This window comes from Bacillus rossius, chromosome 6, assembly GCF_032445375.1.
Source record: "Bacillus rossius redtenbacheri isolate Brsri chromosome 6, Brsri_v3, whole genome shotgun sequence".
NCBI classification, from domain to species: domain Eukaryota; kingdom Metazoa; phylum Arthropoda; class Insecta; order Phasmatodea; family Bacillidae; genus Bacillus; species Bacillus rossius.
In genome coordinates this window covers 14,412,616-14,429,544 of record NC_086334.1, presented here as the reverse complement: position 1 = coordinate 14,429,544, position 16,929 = coordinate 14,412,616, and the positions used below count along the sequence as shown (strand labels likewise).

The 16,929-nt window shown below is 36.4% G+C and overlaps 1 protein-coding gene across 6 annotated transcripts in view; it reads left to right on the top strand.

Moving 5' to 3' along the window:
* Nucleotides 1-16,929, top strand: part of LOC134532677 (cGMP-dependent protein kinase, isozyme 1-like) — a 42,648-nt gene that overhangs the window by 15,866 nt on the left and 9,853 nt on the right. For 4 of the 6 annotated variants that reach the window (XM_063369372.1, XM_063369371.1, XM_063369370.1 and 1 more), the window contains exons 2-7: nucleotides 7,263-7,366; nucleotides 9,016-9,263; nucleotides 10,002-10,144; nucleotides 12,948-13,085; nucleotides 15,014-15,183; nucleotides 15,788-15,890. In XM_063369372.1, the coding sequence (XP_063225442.1) occupies nucleotides 7,268-7,366; nucleotides 9,016-9,263; nucleotides 10,002-10,144; nucleotides 12,948-13,085; nucleotides 15,014-15,183; nucleotides 15,788-15,890 (901 nt within the window). In that variant the 5' untranslated portion in view covers nucleotides 7,263-7,267. The remainder of the gene's footprint in view (nucleotides 1-7,262; nucleotides 7,367-9,015; nucleotides 9,264-10,001; nucleotides 10,145-12,947; nucleotides 13,086-15,013; nucleotides 15,184-15,787; nucleotides 15,891-16,929) is intronic. The other 2 variants (XM_063369375.1, XM_063369374.1) reach the window with 2 other exon arrangements.

Here is a 16,929-nt window from a genome sequence, read left to right as displayed (position 1 = left end):
AATACATGGAAGATATGATTTTTAAAGTTAAGGTTACTTTATTTTAGCATCAATCTCTGGCATTGAGAAAAAAATTAACCATTAAATGTTATATCCTTATTATCGAAATTTTAAATAAAAATTTGTCTTGTCACTAAAAACTCATGATGGTAAAATTGTTTATTTCAGGAGAAATATTATTAAAATCACTATTTATATGCACATCATTTAGATAAATTATACATTTTACTTAGACTTCTTGTAAAAAAAAATGTAAATGTCTGTTAAAATGTTTGTGAAAAATTGTATGTGTATCAAATTGCTTTATACCGTAAAAGAACCATGAAAATAAAGTGAAATAAGAACTACATAATAATCCTTCTGCTTCCAACCCACTGTCAAATATAGTAACATGGTAATTAAGACCATACTAATCTTAGTGTTCTGTATTTCAATTTTCAATGTACTAAAGTTTTATTAAAAATTAATTTCCCCCCCCCCCCCCCCGACCCTCATTCTGGATCCGCCCTTGCTGTCTCTAGAGTATCCTCTACAGCGCATCTCATCCTTAGATTGCAGTGTGCATTTAAATGGACATCTACTTTCTCTTTTCAATGCAAGATTTCTGCGACACGCTGTCCTTGTTCCGGTGCGCTCTGTTGCCAGATGCACGCCATAGAGCGCAAAATTTTCAGACACAACTTTGTAGTGTAATGAAAATATGCTTAATGTATCGGAAGAATTGTAAAATTTGGAATGAGAATCGTGGAAAATGCATCATCTAATAATTTCCTCTTTTTTTAATTTATAAGGAGATGTAATTGAAAGACGCCATCTTGGATTCTACCGTTTTTGTTAACATTTTGTTTATATAATTTAATTTTAAGAAGTTGGGCTCTATTGAGCACAGTACATTCTCTCATGGAATGGCTTTCTATTAATGGTGACAGACTGTTACAAAAGGTTACTCCTGTAAAATAATAGGTGTTTAGCATTTTATTATTTTTTTTTCCGTCAGAATGACTACACGATTTTATAGTCTTAGAAAAATTAAGAAATAGTATAATTAAAAAAACACAATACAATTTATTATAGTTAACGATGCTATACAAAAAAAGACTTTTAATTTTAACAAAATGGTTAGCATCAATCTGGCAACAGTGTTAGCCATTTACTCTGTACTGCAATCTAAGCGTGAAACAGACCATAGTTACCACCCACTATCTACAGCACTTGTCATGCGCATGGAACTGACCCAACTGAGGTGCGGTTAAGATACACACGAGCAATTGTTAACCACGCGATAGCTAGCCGCATTCTGATTCGTCGACAGCTGTGGCAATACTTCCAAAGATAATATACACCAAGTTCAAGAGCACCCACGAATATTTTAGTTGTCTACTTCATATATATTACGAAAGCTGAGGTAATTTATGTTAGTAGTACATAAATGTTCCTCCGGGGACAGGGTCCAGGTTGTGGACTGTGGACCAACCGCCATCTTGGATTGTGACGTCTAAAATACAACAGAACTAACAGAATAAAGCAGAGTATACAAGAAGTTTATATTAATTCCGCTATAGCTCTCTGCTGAAGAACATATAATTTTCATTTAAGAATTTGAACTGTACAAATGCAATAAAATATAATATTATTAAAACAATTATACGTATTATTAATTGTATCCAATGGAACACAATAGAAAATAACAGAATGCTTAACAACAGAAACTAAAAAAAACATAATATAATGAAATACTCAAAAAACAATAGAATACAACAAAAAAAAACTCAATTACAACATAAACTAATATAATGCGTTACAACAGAAACCAACACACACACACCAGAGGTATAGGTCACCATGTCACAAAATTGTAACTTTTAAGAAGAGCAAGTTTAAGATTTGTTTCAACGTTAATTATTTTCATGTATCTTTGCTAGGAATTTGCCGTTTAAATGTGATAACTCATTTATTTTGGTATTTTTGCTAGAATTTTATTTTTCAAATTTATAGTTCAATGATTTAATTTTTAGGGGGAGGTGGGAGGATGTAAAAATCCATTGATATGCGAACATAATGTTTTGAGTGTTCTATACCGATTCGTAAAGAGAAAAATGTACATCATGTTTGAGTCGCGAGGTTTTTTTTTTGTTTGTGTTTATACTGTAGGACGAAAATTATATATATATATATATCGTTAATGTAATTCATAGTAAACCTTACAAGTCATACAATACGCGCAGATGACGTTTACAGTTATGGCCACACAAGCAGTGTGTGCGTATGTATGTATGTGTATGTATGCATGAATGTATGCAAAATGTATGTGTATATATATATATAATTTACCCTTGGGCCCTTCGTTCATCTTGACGGCCCTGCGACGTGCCTTATGTTCATTAAATGAGTTTCTGACTTTTTCTTGCCAAACAATGCCAGGAAAACGTTATGCTTTACGTATTCGTCGAAACAAAAACCTTCGTGTCTCAGCTGTCTTTCGGAAAAATTCCTTTCAGAACTAACAAGTTTATTGACGGTAAACAGCTATGTGCTATTGTGCCTCATCTTTCTTTGGAAAGATAAGAATTGTATTGTGCAGGTATCTTGTTCTTTGACTATTAAAGCTCGTTTGAGTGTATGTTTTTGTAACACGCCTTTTTAACTGTTTAATTACCTACACCTGTATATACTTGAAATATATATAATTTACTGTTTAACAGTCAAACTGTTATTTGTTATAAAATTATAATCAATTATTTTACTGCAATAAAAACAATTAATATATTTTTATGTTTTATTGAGTTAATAAATCGCAAATGTATAAGTTATAATCACAGCATAGTCCTATCACATTTTAAATACGTAAATAATCAACATGTAAACATCAGAATTTTACTGTATAATTAATCATATTTTCCAAAATCGTTTACTGCTACATTAGCACATTTAGGCTGCTAATGCCCCATTAGAGCTGCGTGGTAAAAATTCGTCGATTTTCGGACCAGCTTCTCCGAATTTCCGACCTGTTTTAGAACTTCGAAAATGAAGCACAGAGACATGTCAATATTGATGTTAGCAGCGCTTGCGACGCATCGAACGTATAGTTGTCTTCAGAGACTTCTTCCAGTTTTTTGGCAGCTTCCCGTGCGAATCGTATCCGCCAACGTACTCATTCTCCATACATGTGTTATTACTTTCCCAAATTCTTCTTTGCCAATTTGTGAACAGCGGTCTCGCGCCTGCTTACTGTCCTCGCAAGCTTTTGAATGCGGTGTTAATAATTCGAAGAAAGACTACCTATCCATTGCAGTCGTTAGAATGTTGACACTTCCGGAAAATGTGAATCTAATTTTTCCATGTGTCTGTCTATGCGAACTTCTTTGTTTAGCAAGGATAGAGTTCTAGCACAAGCCAGAATTTGATTCATAATTTTTAATTTTTTTAATATAATGTTTCACGATTCTCTGCGCTTTTTTTTTACAAGACATACGTTTGTTTTCTCCGTGCGCTCCTTGTTATTCCTAGAAAACAATCGCTGCAAGTATTTTTTTTATTAGAGATATGCAACTGTATTGAGAGTTTCGTTTGATTGCTGAATTCCTGTTACTGAATCAAAACATACAAAATATTTTAATAATTTGGAATTTAAAGAGAAAAAAAAAGACCCATTACTCAGTCGATTACTATGCCTTGGGACAGCTGAGAAACACTATCATGCAAGATGATTTCCATTTTCCCCTTGAGGTCTAGCGAAGCCCTCCTCATCTTGCGCTCGTGAGCGCTCGTAAGTGAGCATCCCACATCCCACATTAAAAAATAACTTTGAATATATATACTGTATAGAAGTCACCAGCCCAGGTTAAAATTTCTAATACGGCTTTGAGGTAGTTGGTTAATTCACCGCCGCAATCTCCACCATCTCTAGGGCATCGACTTGTGGTGGTCCCTAGCGGACAAGTGTCGAACTCTTCAAACACCCCTTCCCCCTCCCGTTGAACGACCGTGAGCTGCAGTGAATGATTGGTGGGGGGTGCGGGGAATGACAGCGGGCGATAGTGCTGCGCTCTGACGTGTAAATAACAACTAAGACGATACAGGGCGTTACGGCAGCGCACTGCAGCGGTGAAGTTCCCAAGCTGCTCATCATACGCTTCTGTAAAACGTAGAGTAAATCCTATCCACTCGCGACTTCTATACAGTATATATATTCAAAGAAAATAATAAGACAACTGAACATGACATGTGGTGACATCTGTTGACAAGAATCGGAACCACTTGCAACAAGTTTCTTGCGTGAGATAAATTAACACTCGCTGACGAAATATTTAAACGCCTACATATAACAGCGATAATATGAGCGAAAAATGTTTCGACCCTGGTTGAATAGTTTGCTATTCGAAATATGGAAGACGATTTAGATGACATATCAAGAACAGTTAGCGTGGTTTCAAAAGCAGTAGAGTCATCGTCGGCGTATATGTGTCGGAACTGTGACATTTAGTTCACTAAAACCAACAATGGTAGACGTCATGAGAAAGGCAATCGTGCAAAGTGCCTTTTGCAGAAAATGCTACGTTGCGACAATTGTTGCTTTCAGTTTGGACGAAGTGATAAACTAAAAAAACCCTGCGAAGGTATACTTTTCTCGTCTACCGAGAAAACCTCAGTGATTGGACCGAATGTATGTGGAATTGCCATATATGTTCACACTTGGACATCTGCATCGCCTGCACTGATCTTTAAGATCCAGATTTTATTTAAACTAAAAATAAGTATAAACATATATTTGAAGGAGGAAAGAAAGTTGAAAACAGGTACAAAAATGTATTGTCGACGAAGCTCAATCTACGTCTTATCTTTCAAATACCTGGAGTAATGATAGCTGCCATACCTTAAATATTTAGGTAGGTTTCAAGATAACGAATAAAAAAATCCGTCGAAATATGTGCAATAATTCTTAAATTATAACTAAACAAACATTGCATGCAGACAGCCAGACAGTCTTATTTTTGCAAATTACAGTTTTTTCTGTGTTTCGATTAGTATCAAAAATATTTATAAAGAATTTCGGGAAAATTCGAAAAATCATGGAAACAAAAATTTTACAGTTTTATAGTATGAATTGATTGGTAGACTTTTATGCGCGTCTTGGATGCAATATCTCAGGTCAAAGTCCGGAAGATAGAATCAAAATCAGCAAGTCCCAGTGTGCTAGCCTTATAAATCACACAATGAGTAAAATAGTGTAAAGCTGTTTACGGATCCAGTTAGGTTAAATGATCATTTAAAAATGCATCTTAAAAGGTTTGTCGTTTCTGTTGAACTTTCGAGTGTCCTTACGGATCCTTACAGGAATTGTCGATCAGCCTTTCGTGAAAGGTTGAGTATCTCGCGTCATTTTATGCACCATGGTGTCCTTTGGGGGTTTAGACTAATAGTCCGTTGCTCTGCTGCTTATCAAGCCAACTGCTGTCCACGCCATATAATGTTTATCATTACTGTTAAATGGGTGACTTGAAAGCGTGAAAAATGTGTAAATCCAGACAAATGACTGAAACACCAGGTTGTGTTGGTGCCTAAATAATTCGTAAATTCGTTTCACGGCTGGTTTAGCACTGAACGCAGACTTGAAACTAAATGATTATTTTGCTAAGGCTGTATCGACCAAGGACACATACTATTCGGAGACAGCGTGAGTAAACTTTTTTTTTCCAAGCAAGTCGAGTAATTCCAATGAAGACTGAATTGCAACAACAGTTACTCTAAAATTATTTGTGTTCAGTATCGATGCGTTTCTGCTTATTACCCCACCAGGCGACCAGGTGCAAGGTAATCTTAAAAGGTGCACTATGTTTGCTGTGCCGTAGAATACACACATCATAACTAAGCATAACACACAATCCATACCGGCTGCAAAAAAGCATTAAGTCCAATTTTCACCCCCAAGGGGGGGGGGGGGAGGTGCTTACACATAATTTTAAAACAATCTAGACCATAGACACTTTCGAATGAAAGGGGGTCCCCCTTCCCATTTCCCTGGGACGAGTTCAAATTACGAGCGAAACTTCGTTCTTGAATAATGAGTACGACTCAGTAAGTCTCATGGTAAATTTTTTTCCCAGGCACTATCTCTTCCCCCGACCAAGAGATAACGGTATCAAACGATTCGCGTAGTCTTAGTCCTCAGATTTATCATTTCGCTTTGTGAATGTGGAAATGGGTTAATCACGGTGCAATCGTAACTGATTGAGCAATACTGTGACGAAAGTTGGTTCAAGAAACTGGAAAATAATCATTATTTGACGTGCAAAAATGAACGATTTGTTTTTTTTCGTAAATATAATGGCTACAGAGGATTTATAGCGAAAAATATCAAATGACTCGTCTGGACATGTAAAATAAATATTGTTTTACATACTGCGACAACTAAATCACGAGTTATACCTATGTATCGTCTAAAATATAAAAAGTAGATTAAGTAAAATTATATTTATGTTGATTCTGATATTCAATACGCTGATCTTAATTTATTTTAGGCTCAAGCATTGATTTCAAAAAGCAGTGGCAGGATTTTAGTTTTATGCTAAGCCAGGGGCGTAGCCAGGGGGGGGGGGGGGTTAGGGGTTCAAACACTCCCCTTAGCGCCAAATCTTTAATTAATTTCTTATTCATCACTCAAATAAATTTCATATTAAAATAAATAAAATTTTTACCATTACAATGTTTAAATTTAAGTACCGAAAACTGCTAAAATAGCACTATTTTAAACCTTAAAATCCAAATTTTCCCGGGGGAGGACCCCCGGACCGCTTTAATACGAGGCCCCCCCCCCCCCTCGTATTAAAGCGGTCCGGGGGGGGGGGGGGCTATGCTTCTTAACACCCCCCATACACAAATCCTGGCTACGCCACTGTGCTAAGCCACAAGTAATTTTGTAGAAGCTATGTTTTTGTTTGTAACGGTATCAGGAACGAGAGTTAACTGAACTTTTGGTTTATATTTAAAGATATTTTGTAGCGCTAAACAATATAACACATACTAATTATTTTTTTAAGATAAAAATTAACTATTTCTCTTTTCAGCATTATTTGAACATCTTTTGATTTTCTTCGCCGACTTTCAAGACGTTTTGTTGTTGTTTGAAATTCATTGTTTCCCTCTTGTTTAAGTCATAGTCGTTCGTATACGTGATTTGTATCGCTTATTAGACCCTAGTAGTTTTTGAAGGAATTCTTACAGAGTATGTTGTTTCTGAACGGTCTTTTATTTCGTTTGTTCAGGAGCTATGAAGTTCAGTTGTTTCCCATCCATCATACCGACGACCGGGAAATGGACACCAGCTATCCTTGCCAGCGATGGAAGATTGCACGGCTCCATCATACAGGTCTGTCCCTGTCATAATTCATAAATAAATAAAGTGTGTACAAGCAAGTATGGTACTTCCGCTTCAATCGCGCAGTTGTGAACTTCGCGCACCAAGTGTTCCGTAACATGCATGACGGTTTTACCCACACTATTTGACTAGGAAGTAATCTTTATATTTGTATGAATGATTGAGAATACTATAATGGACATGGATTAAAATTCCTAGCTGCGGTAGTATTCTGGCAGGCATAACAAAACCGATCTAAAATTACCCAATTATAACCGATAAAATCACTACAACTGCCTCTTTATGAAAGTTTTTCATGCTTTATTCATGTGCCAAAAAAAATAATAATACGATGCGCGCACAAGAGAAAACTTACAAAAAGTACATAAAAGTTGCATAGATTAAGTGAGTCCGAAATGGCAGTTTAGATGAGAGAGAGTCGTTTAAACTGAAACCGATTTTATTATGCTTCGAAAGGCCCCCACACACAATCAATTTTGTTGTTGCTGTTGCTGTTGGACGAGTCGTTTCATCGGAGAATATGGAAGAAACTTTGGGTGTTGCAGTTACACGTTTAGTTAGAAAAAGGGGGGAAAAAAGAGCAAAACAACCAAAGAGTATAAACAAAGATGTCTGCCACGACTCTCAGCTTGATGGACTGACAGTTTGGACTGGCGAGACGCTGTTCCCACACACGGCAGTTCGGACTGATAGTGTGTGCGGGCCTTCACTGAAAAATAAAACGGGCCCAGTTAGTTTTAAATATAAAAAATTACCTCCAATTAAGTAAATATTGTATATTTAATAAACGAATGCATTTATTCAAAAACAGTTTGCAAGTTGAATGCAAGCATTTACACAAGGAGCAATGATTTCAAGGTGTTTGGCCCGTGCTCGCCCGTAAATAATTAAAATATGTTGCAACTTAAGGCTCGGTCTCTCACGCCATATTTGTTATTTCCATTCTTTTATTAAAATTAATATTGGGAAATAGGAACTCTGAACTACTTCAGGTAAACATGTTCAAATTTTGCGTAATGTTACAAACAGTCTTCACAGGTTTCGTTCGGAGGCAATCTTTCATCCAACCTAGACAGGTTGGCAAAGTTGTTAAGAACGACATCTCTTCTTCTGCATGAGCCTCTGGTTGGCTGTTGAGTGTTGAGAGTATAGACAGTTCATTTGCGGGGAAATCCAAGATGGAGAAATGATCCTGGTAAAAGGATGAACAGGTAAATAGATATCTCATTGTTTTTAAAATTGACGCTGGCGCTAATTCTCGGACAAAGGTACACGTGGTCGGTTTGGGAGTTGAAACGTGCACTGTCGCGTTTGAAAGCACGATCACTCGGTAGCTCGGCGAGAAGCCTAAGATGTCCATCAAGTTCTGTCCCTGCCCCGAACACGCCCGAATATTCACCTTCGGCCAACCTCGGGATTTGTGTTATTTTTGCGCAGGAAAAAAAACGAATTGAAATATTAAAAGTGGTCGGTTATGTTAGCTACATTAAAACACTATGGACGGTTAGTTAGGTTAGTATAGCTACATTAAAATAAACAGAGAAATATAAATATATAGGTATATAAACAAACCCCGAGGTTGGCCGAAGGTGAATATTCGGGCGTGTTCGGGCAGGGACCGAGCTTGATGCACATCTTAGGCGACCCGTGTCGGTCACGCCCGCGCGCCCCGTGCCCCGCAGAAGGACCCGGAGCGGGAGGAGCCCTCGCCGGCGGCGCGGAATAGCGCGGCCGCGCGCCGCGCCAACGGGTCGGCGCTCGTGGCCCCGGCCGCCAGGGCGTCGCAGGCGCCGGACTTCCCCAAGTGCAAGGCCAAGAGGGTGGGCATTCGCGACCAAGTGCGCAAGACTTCCGACGTCGAGATAGCTTTCTACCGCAAGGATCAAAGGTAAGACCATCTCTAACAGTACTTTTTTTTTTTGACGTGAATACGTCTTTAAAATAATTGCTTCCATGGTTCATTTTTTTTAAAAGCATGATCGTGAATCAAGATGTTATTTTATTAAAATACTGTCTATCTTGTTAAAAATCATTAAACAGTTAATACTTTAAAGTTTCCCTTTGGCTTTGTGAACTTTGGTTCACACCATCCGCCACAGATGGCAGCAACGTGGTTAAATATTTCCATTCACGAAACTACTCCCACCAAATGCCATATAGCAATAGCTAAGATGTTGCACACCAAAAATTGCTTCATTTATCCAGAGAGTAGATGCTAAAATAATTCATGTACCACCCTGGTTATGTTCATAAGTTCAAGCAGCAGTGTACAGTATGAATGACTGCTTGAGGGTTGAAACAACGTAAATAGAGAGGCGATGGAATGCATGGGTGACGAAACAGGAGTACCCTGACAAAAAAAAATCCACCAGCTTACCGCAACATTGGCTAAGTTTCCCTCATGAAAAATTAGTTTTTGACCCTACTGGAAATCGAACACAACCGTGTCGAACCCGGATCGCCCTGTGGTAGGCGAGTGATCTCACCTCTCAACCACTTTGGCCATCAACAGCAATGTAGAAAAAATTATGATAGGAATATGCAGTAATGCGAGAGAGAAAGCATGCAAAGCATATTAATGTCGTTAGTTCAATGAATTACATGTGCTTTTATTGCTTGCAATTAGGGAAGAAGACCTTATCAGGGGTGCCATAATGGCAAATGACTTCCTGAATAACCTAGAGCCGAACCAAATAGACCTGGTTGTCGGTGCCATGTACCACCAACATCACTCAGACAACTCGTTCATCATAACTGAAGGAGAGCCAGGTGAGTATAATACAACTATTCACACAGAAATTACACAATATTACTTTTTATTAATGCACTTGCTTCAAGGTGTGAATTGAGGGTTCCACGCAACATTTAGTTGAAAATTAAAGTATGGTTAAAAATTTAACATGAATTTAATAGTAACTCATGATCGTAACTGATAGATTCATGTATTATGTATAAGAAAATTTCATACTATTAATAAATATGTAAATCACATTCTGACAAGATTACGTGAGATTTTTTTTGAAAGGTGCTACAAAGAACATTCAAACTTTGACAACTGAATATTTTTATTTATTTATGTATTTATTTATTTATTTAATATTGTAACGTATTGTATTGTGATGTAATAAACTAAACGAACTCACTCTCATCTTAACTAGTATGTATAATAACTTTAATGCAAACAGTCCTGACATTTTGAGAAATTTTAACTAAATATTTATATATTTTTTTCGTTTTTAGCTAAGCTCAAAAAAAAATTAATTTTTTAAAACTAAAAATTATGTGTTTAGACTGGCATTATCATTAAGCACATCGCAATAAATAAGAGGAAAACATTATTTTTGTTTAATTTACCTTTTTATTTGTAACTGGCTTTATAAATCTAATTTTTATTTTATAATTACCTTTAGTATGGCTTTATTTTTACTATATAAGGGCATCAAATGTAAAAACTGATAGTTATGTTTTTGTTACCTACAATAATAATTTACATAAATTAAAACCCAGACATTTGAATGACATACAATGTAACTGATCAAAACAAAGATTTTACACTATCCTCCTCAGTGGCAAATTAATAAGACTGCTTGAAAACAATTTAAAGCGAATGTACATTATACTGTACACAGATTTGTGATTAGGTCAAAGAAATACAAAACCCCTCAGAAAATTGTTTGAAAGTCAGTGTACACTTTACTGCACTTATAATATATGTAATGTAGGTGTCTATAGTTTGTGATGATATTTATGAATTTTAATTTGTTGTTTCAAAATTGGCGGTTTGGTGTTGCGTTGTTGTAGATGCTCAAAGAAACGAATGTGACGTAGTTGCTATAGTCTCTGTTTCAAAAAATCTTATATTTGCACACAAAAGAAGTATTGATGTGAGCATATAAAATGAATTGTGTCTGAAAAGTTGATTATTTTCAACAATAACAGGTCAAGAAAAATAATGTACAGTATAGTGTACATGGTCATGTCAGTAGAGTATGTTTTGTAGTGATTTGTATAGCTTGTTTCGATTACATTGTTGTAAATAATGAGTGCTATGGAGCACACTTACAGTAAAATTGTATTTACAAGTGATATATTGGACTTGATTGAATCTGGAAATATTTCTGATCTAGAAAACTTGAGCGACAATGAAGAACTTGTGTGTGACAAAGAATTATATAATGCGGGATTTCTCTGTATAAATCAGAAAAGAAACTGCTTCACTGAATTTCACACAAGGAAATAGTTTTTTTTTGTAGGTTTGTGAATTTAGGTAAATTTTAGGTTTTAACATTTGAATGCTCACAGAATTGGCCTGATTCCACACACACACATATATATATATATATATATATATATATATATATATATATATATATATATATATATATATATATATACACACACACACACACACATTTTATGGTATTTTACGAAATTGTGTGATTTTTTATGTCATATTTTATAATTTTTACTGAATATTTGTGTTTTGTGTATTTTTTATTCAGAATTTTATGATATTGTTTCTATTAGTAACGTAAAATTTAATTGCTATTACATGTTATTCAATGAAAATAGTGGTAAATATAAACATATTTTATACGACAGATGTAAACAACATTCTTTTATCGATTTGAATTGAGGGAAAATGTACATTATACTGTACATACTATAAATCGTAAACAAACGAAGTCATAGATATGATACAAGTATAAGTGTATACAGGACCACCAACATTAGTGAAAAAACTTTACATCATATTTTTATAATGTGTAATACGTTTTCGGCTCTGAATCATTCCAAATTTGTGATGTACAGTATACAGCCCAAATCCACTGAGGAGGTTAAATATAAATCATTCTGGGGTTGGACTTTTTTAGTCTGAATTATACAGTTTTTAAATTAGGAAATATATGGAAAAAATTTTATTCCTAGATCTAGCACTAATATCTTCAGGCTCACTAGGTTTAACAAATATATTTTGTTTTAAATAAGTGACGCTACTTAAAGATATTCCCACAGTTACTTCTTATAGAAATATTATTTAAAAGGTGAGATGGTTCAAACTTCAAACACTACCCTTACTAATGAAAATAAGCAAATAAAAATCTAATAAAAAATTTAAACTGCATATATGTAACCCCATATGCAAGTATTATGAGAGTAATGAAATGTTAAAATCTTCTATTGTATGCTAAACCCGTATTATGTGCTTAATCAGGTAAGAAACTATTGGTTGAACACTGTCACCAAAGAGGCAGAAACATATACAAGTACATTTTTCTGACTGGTAACTTCATTATTATTTTTTTTTGCAAGATAATTCTTCCATAATTACTGAGAAAAATACTTGTAAATGTTTGGCTAGCCTAGTTCTCTGAAAACTAAGTACTTTATTAAATGAAATAATAATTTGTGTTGAATGACAGCATAGTGCTTCATTCAACACTAAGGTCAAAACAGGGCAAATGTTTACGGGATGGACTGTTAAGTAGTACGACCTGAGCCGAATCGCAGGGAGAGCAGAGTGCACGTGTTCAGCACGAACAGGACAGTGTTCCACGGTTGCGCGTCCCAGGTAACCACCTGTACGTGTCCGGAGAGGGCGAGTTCGAGGTGCAGAAGAGGGGTCAGTTGCTGGGCACGTTCGGCCCCGGACGTGTCTTTGGAGAGCTCGCCATCCTCTACAACTCCCCGCGCAACGCTTCCATCCGAGGTGAGTGCCCGCTCTCCCTGCGCTGCCCCACCGGGACTTGGGGATGGCGACAGTACATCCATGCATCAAATTATTTATATTTTAGATTCTAAATATCAATGCTGAATATAATGATACTTTTCAGGTAAAAAAAAAATATTATTAAAGTCCTTGTAAATCAATTTGGCAGAAAAAAGAAAGGGTGCTCTAACTCAATATACGTGATGAAAGTGAAACTTCTTTGGCAATTCAAACCTCAACTCGTAAGTACTCTTTGGCATCAGGAATGATTGAAAACAATGTTCCATGAAAATGTTGCATTAGAATTGTAATAATCTCATTACCCCCAGAGAAGTTTCACTTCAGTAATACGTACTTGAAAGAACACCATTTTCTTGCGAATATGGCCCGTGGCATGGTGCACAATAATAAGCTGAAATCCTCCGCCCGAATACTCCCTTACTAGCTGCCAGGAAGTCAGTTGGCGTCAGGCGCAGACAGGTCCCTACCGCCGCGACCCGCCTATCCCTGCAGCATGGCGGGGTTCAACCTGAGCCGCACGCCGCCACGTGGAGCCCGCTCAAGGGAACAGGGTCTCATAAGTTCTCTGCACCGTCTGCAACCTCCTATTCTCCGTTCTTATCACGTCAAAAACATTTCCCAACAATGTTTCACAGAAACATTGCATTAAAATTTGACTCCAATCGTTCCCAAAGAAGTGGAGAGAAGGGTTTGGAAAGAACAAATAAATATTTTTAAAAAAGAAAAGGAAAACGTTATTTTGGAATTTGAGAGTTAGTAAGTTGAAATACTGCACTGCGGTGACAGGTCGACCGATGACGTAGGCGTAGGCACAGACATGTGGACGTTGGACTAGTTAGTTCGGGCATGTGTCGTTTTGCCTAAAGGCGTTTTGCCTAATTTTAGGCAAAACGCCATTCAGGCAAAACGCCGTTGACCAAATAGGAGTTAGGCAAAACGCTGTTAGGCAAAACGCCGTTAGGCAAACCGCTGATAGGCAAAACACCGTTAGGTTATGTAAGGTTAGGTTAGGTTAGCTTAGGTTAGGCAAAACGCTGCTACGCAAATCGCCATTAGCAAAATGCAGTTAGGCAATTCGCCGTTTGGCAAAACGAGGTTTTGTCACCATAGTAACATTTTAGGCAAAACACTATTAGGCAAAATGCCGTTAGGCATATCGCTGCCGGGCAGAACTCTTGTTAGGGAAAACGCCGTTAGGCAAATCGCCATCAGGCAAATCGCCGTTAGGCAAAACGCCGTTAGGCAAATCACCGTTAGGCAAAACGTTGTTAGGCAAAACGTTGTTAGGCAAAATGCCGTTAGACAAATCGCCGTTAGGCAAAACGCCTTTAGGCGAAATGACTAGGCAAATCGCCGTAACGAATTCATGTTTAGGCAAACCGCCGTTAGGCAAATCGCCTGTTACTCGTTAGTTCATAATAATTAAAATATTATAAAAATTACTTTAGAATACTGAATAATAAAACAAAGAATGACTCAATTGTAATTACTTTAGCTAGTAAGACCCAGCCTTTTTTTTTTAAACATAATTTCATTATAAAGCTTAGATGTATCAAGAACTCAGTTTAACATTCCCCTAAATAACAAATTAACAATAGGTAACACCTGGTTAAAGTTTTAATATTATGATACCTTGATACATCTAATAATACAGATATTTTGAAGCGGATATTTTATCGGTATCAATATAATTCAAACAATATATCAAATGACCAACACATTGATGTGTGTGAAAACATCGCCAGTTTAGACACAGAGAGAGTAGTTTTCCTACTAAGGGCTCCAACCCTTGTTCTGGCATGTGACCATACGGTGATGGTTCTTGGTGTTGGGGAGAAGAGGTACAAAACACGAACACAGTTGGAAACATAGACATAAACGAAGCCAAGGCGTGTGTGTGTCCCCAGCAATGATGGATGCCATGGTCTGGGTGCTGGAGCGGGAGGTGTTCAAGAAGATCATGATGGTGTCCAGCATCCAGAGGAGCCAAGACAGCGTCAAGTACCTGCGCAGCGTCCCGCTTCTCGAGAAGCTCAGCGAGCAGAACCTCGCCGAGATGGCAAACCTGCTCAAAGTGGTGCGCATCCTCAGTTCTACGCTGATCCTCTTTAACATACCACCTGTGTATACTTAGCAGACCTCTTATACCGCATTTGAACAAATTTGAACTGTAAACTTGCTCCTGATGCTGGTTTTAAACACACTGCCTAACTTGTAAATCTTTATTTTTAATTTTCATTGAAAATAATTACAATACTAATGCGAGATAGAGTGCTTTCCAAGTGAGAAAAAAAAATGTGTGTAAGAGGTGAGGAAGCAGCGTAACAGTAGGGTCATGACATAGCAGAAAACAAGTGAGGCGAAGACGTCTAATACCCAAACAAAAACATTGTCGATTGCATCAACTCGTTTAAAATTTCAAAAAGTCAGTCATGATTCACAAAATCATCATCTTACTTGGTAATTTTTTTATATAAGTAAAAACTACCCATGAACAGGCAATACACGTGCAACACTGAAACTAAAATATAGCAACTTATGACGTGGCAGAAAAATAGTGTGTGGTAGACACTATGTACACCAAAAAAATTCAAATCAATTTCAAAATAATTTATGTTCAGACACAATAAATCATTAAGTACATTCTAAACTTTTTTTTTTTTTTTGCAATTTTCTTGCAGAAATTCTATGCCCCTGGCACTATGATTGTGGAAGAAGGTACCCAAGGTGATGAGTTCTACATAATCAGTGGTGGAAGTGTCAAAATCACAAAACGAAAACCAGGTAGGTGAATCATAAAAACATGTTGAGTTTAAAACGGTTGTTACACTATTACTTAACTACGTAATTGTACTAACTGAATGCAAATTTGTCTTGAGAAATTATGTCTAATTTAAAAAAACACTCTCCAAATGAACCAGTACCCACTTTAATTGGTGTTTTACATCAAATATAATTTCATACATTATAACTTGGTGATATATCAACAACATGCAACTAATGTGCTTGTATTGTTTCCATAAAAATATATTGTAGCAGCAATAAACTATTACTTTACTCATGTGCCTGTTATTTTAATTTCAAAATAGTCTTCAGTCTCAAAATATTTACAGTAAAATAATTTTTTTAAGCCTGATAAAGTTATCAAGTTGCATGTTGTCATGTGCTTATCAAACAATTGAACTGTAATTATTTGTTGCTACTAAAAACATAAAATGGAAACAGAATCATTCTTCAGAAGTTACTTACTTGTTTACACGAAAAGAATATTCACAGAGTGTAAAATGTAAACACAATGGCTAATATTGATAGTACTCTTCAAGTTTTACAGAGGGTAACAGAGCTTTTAAATTTAGTTTTTAAAGTGAAATAGAATGCTTTTCAGCTTAATAGTAAGCTGTTTGGAGACAAGATTCTTTTTTTTTTGCAATGACAGTAATTTTTGGTCATTAACTATGGAGAAATAAGAAAAAAAATTAAGGGGCAGCCTAATCAGAAGTGTACGTGTTAGCGAGGCAGGATGATAGGCACGATGCTCGCTGGTGTTTCTAGCACGGTATGATGCAAGACTGTGGACTGTGGCACAGTCTTCTTGTAGTCCATAGGACAACTATGAAATTTGAGCTGTGACCATAACATTATGTGGCGGGAAAAACAAGTCCCTTAAGTGCTTTCAAAAAATTGTACCGACTGTTTTATGCCTAAAAATTACTTTGAAAACACACCTTTTAACCATTTTCACTCTTACAAAAATACAGTTTAAAAACGTAATCTGGAAACAAAACTACTTATCGGCCCTTAGCAAATTCTTAAATGCTTTTCG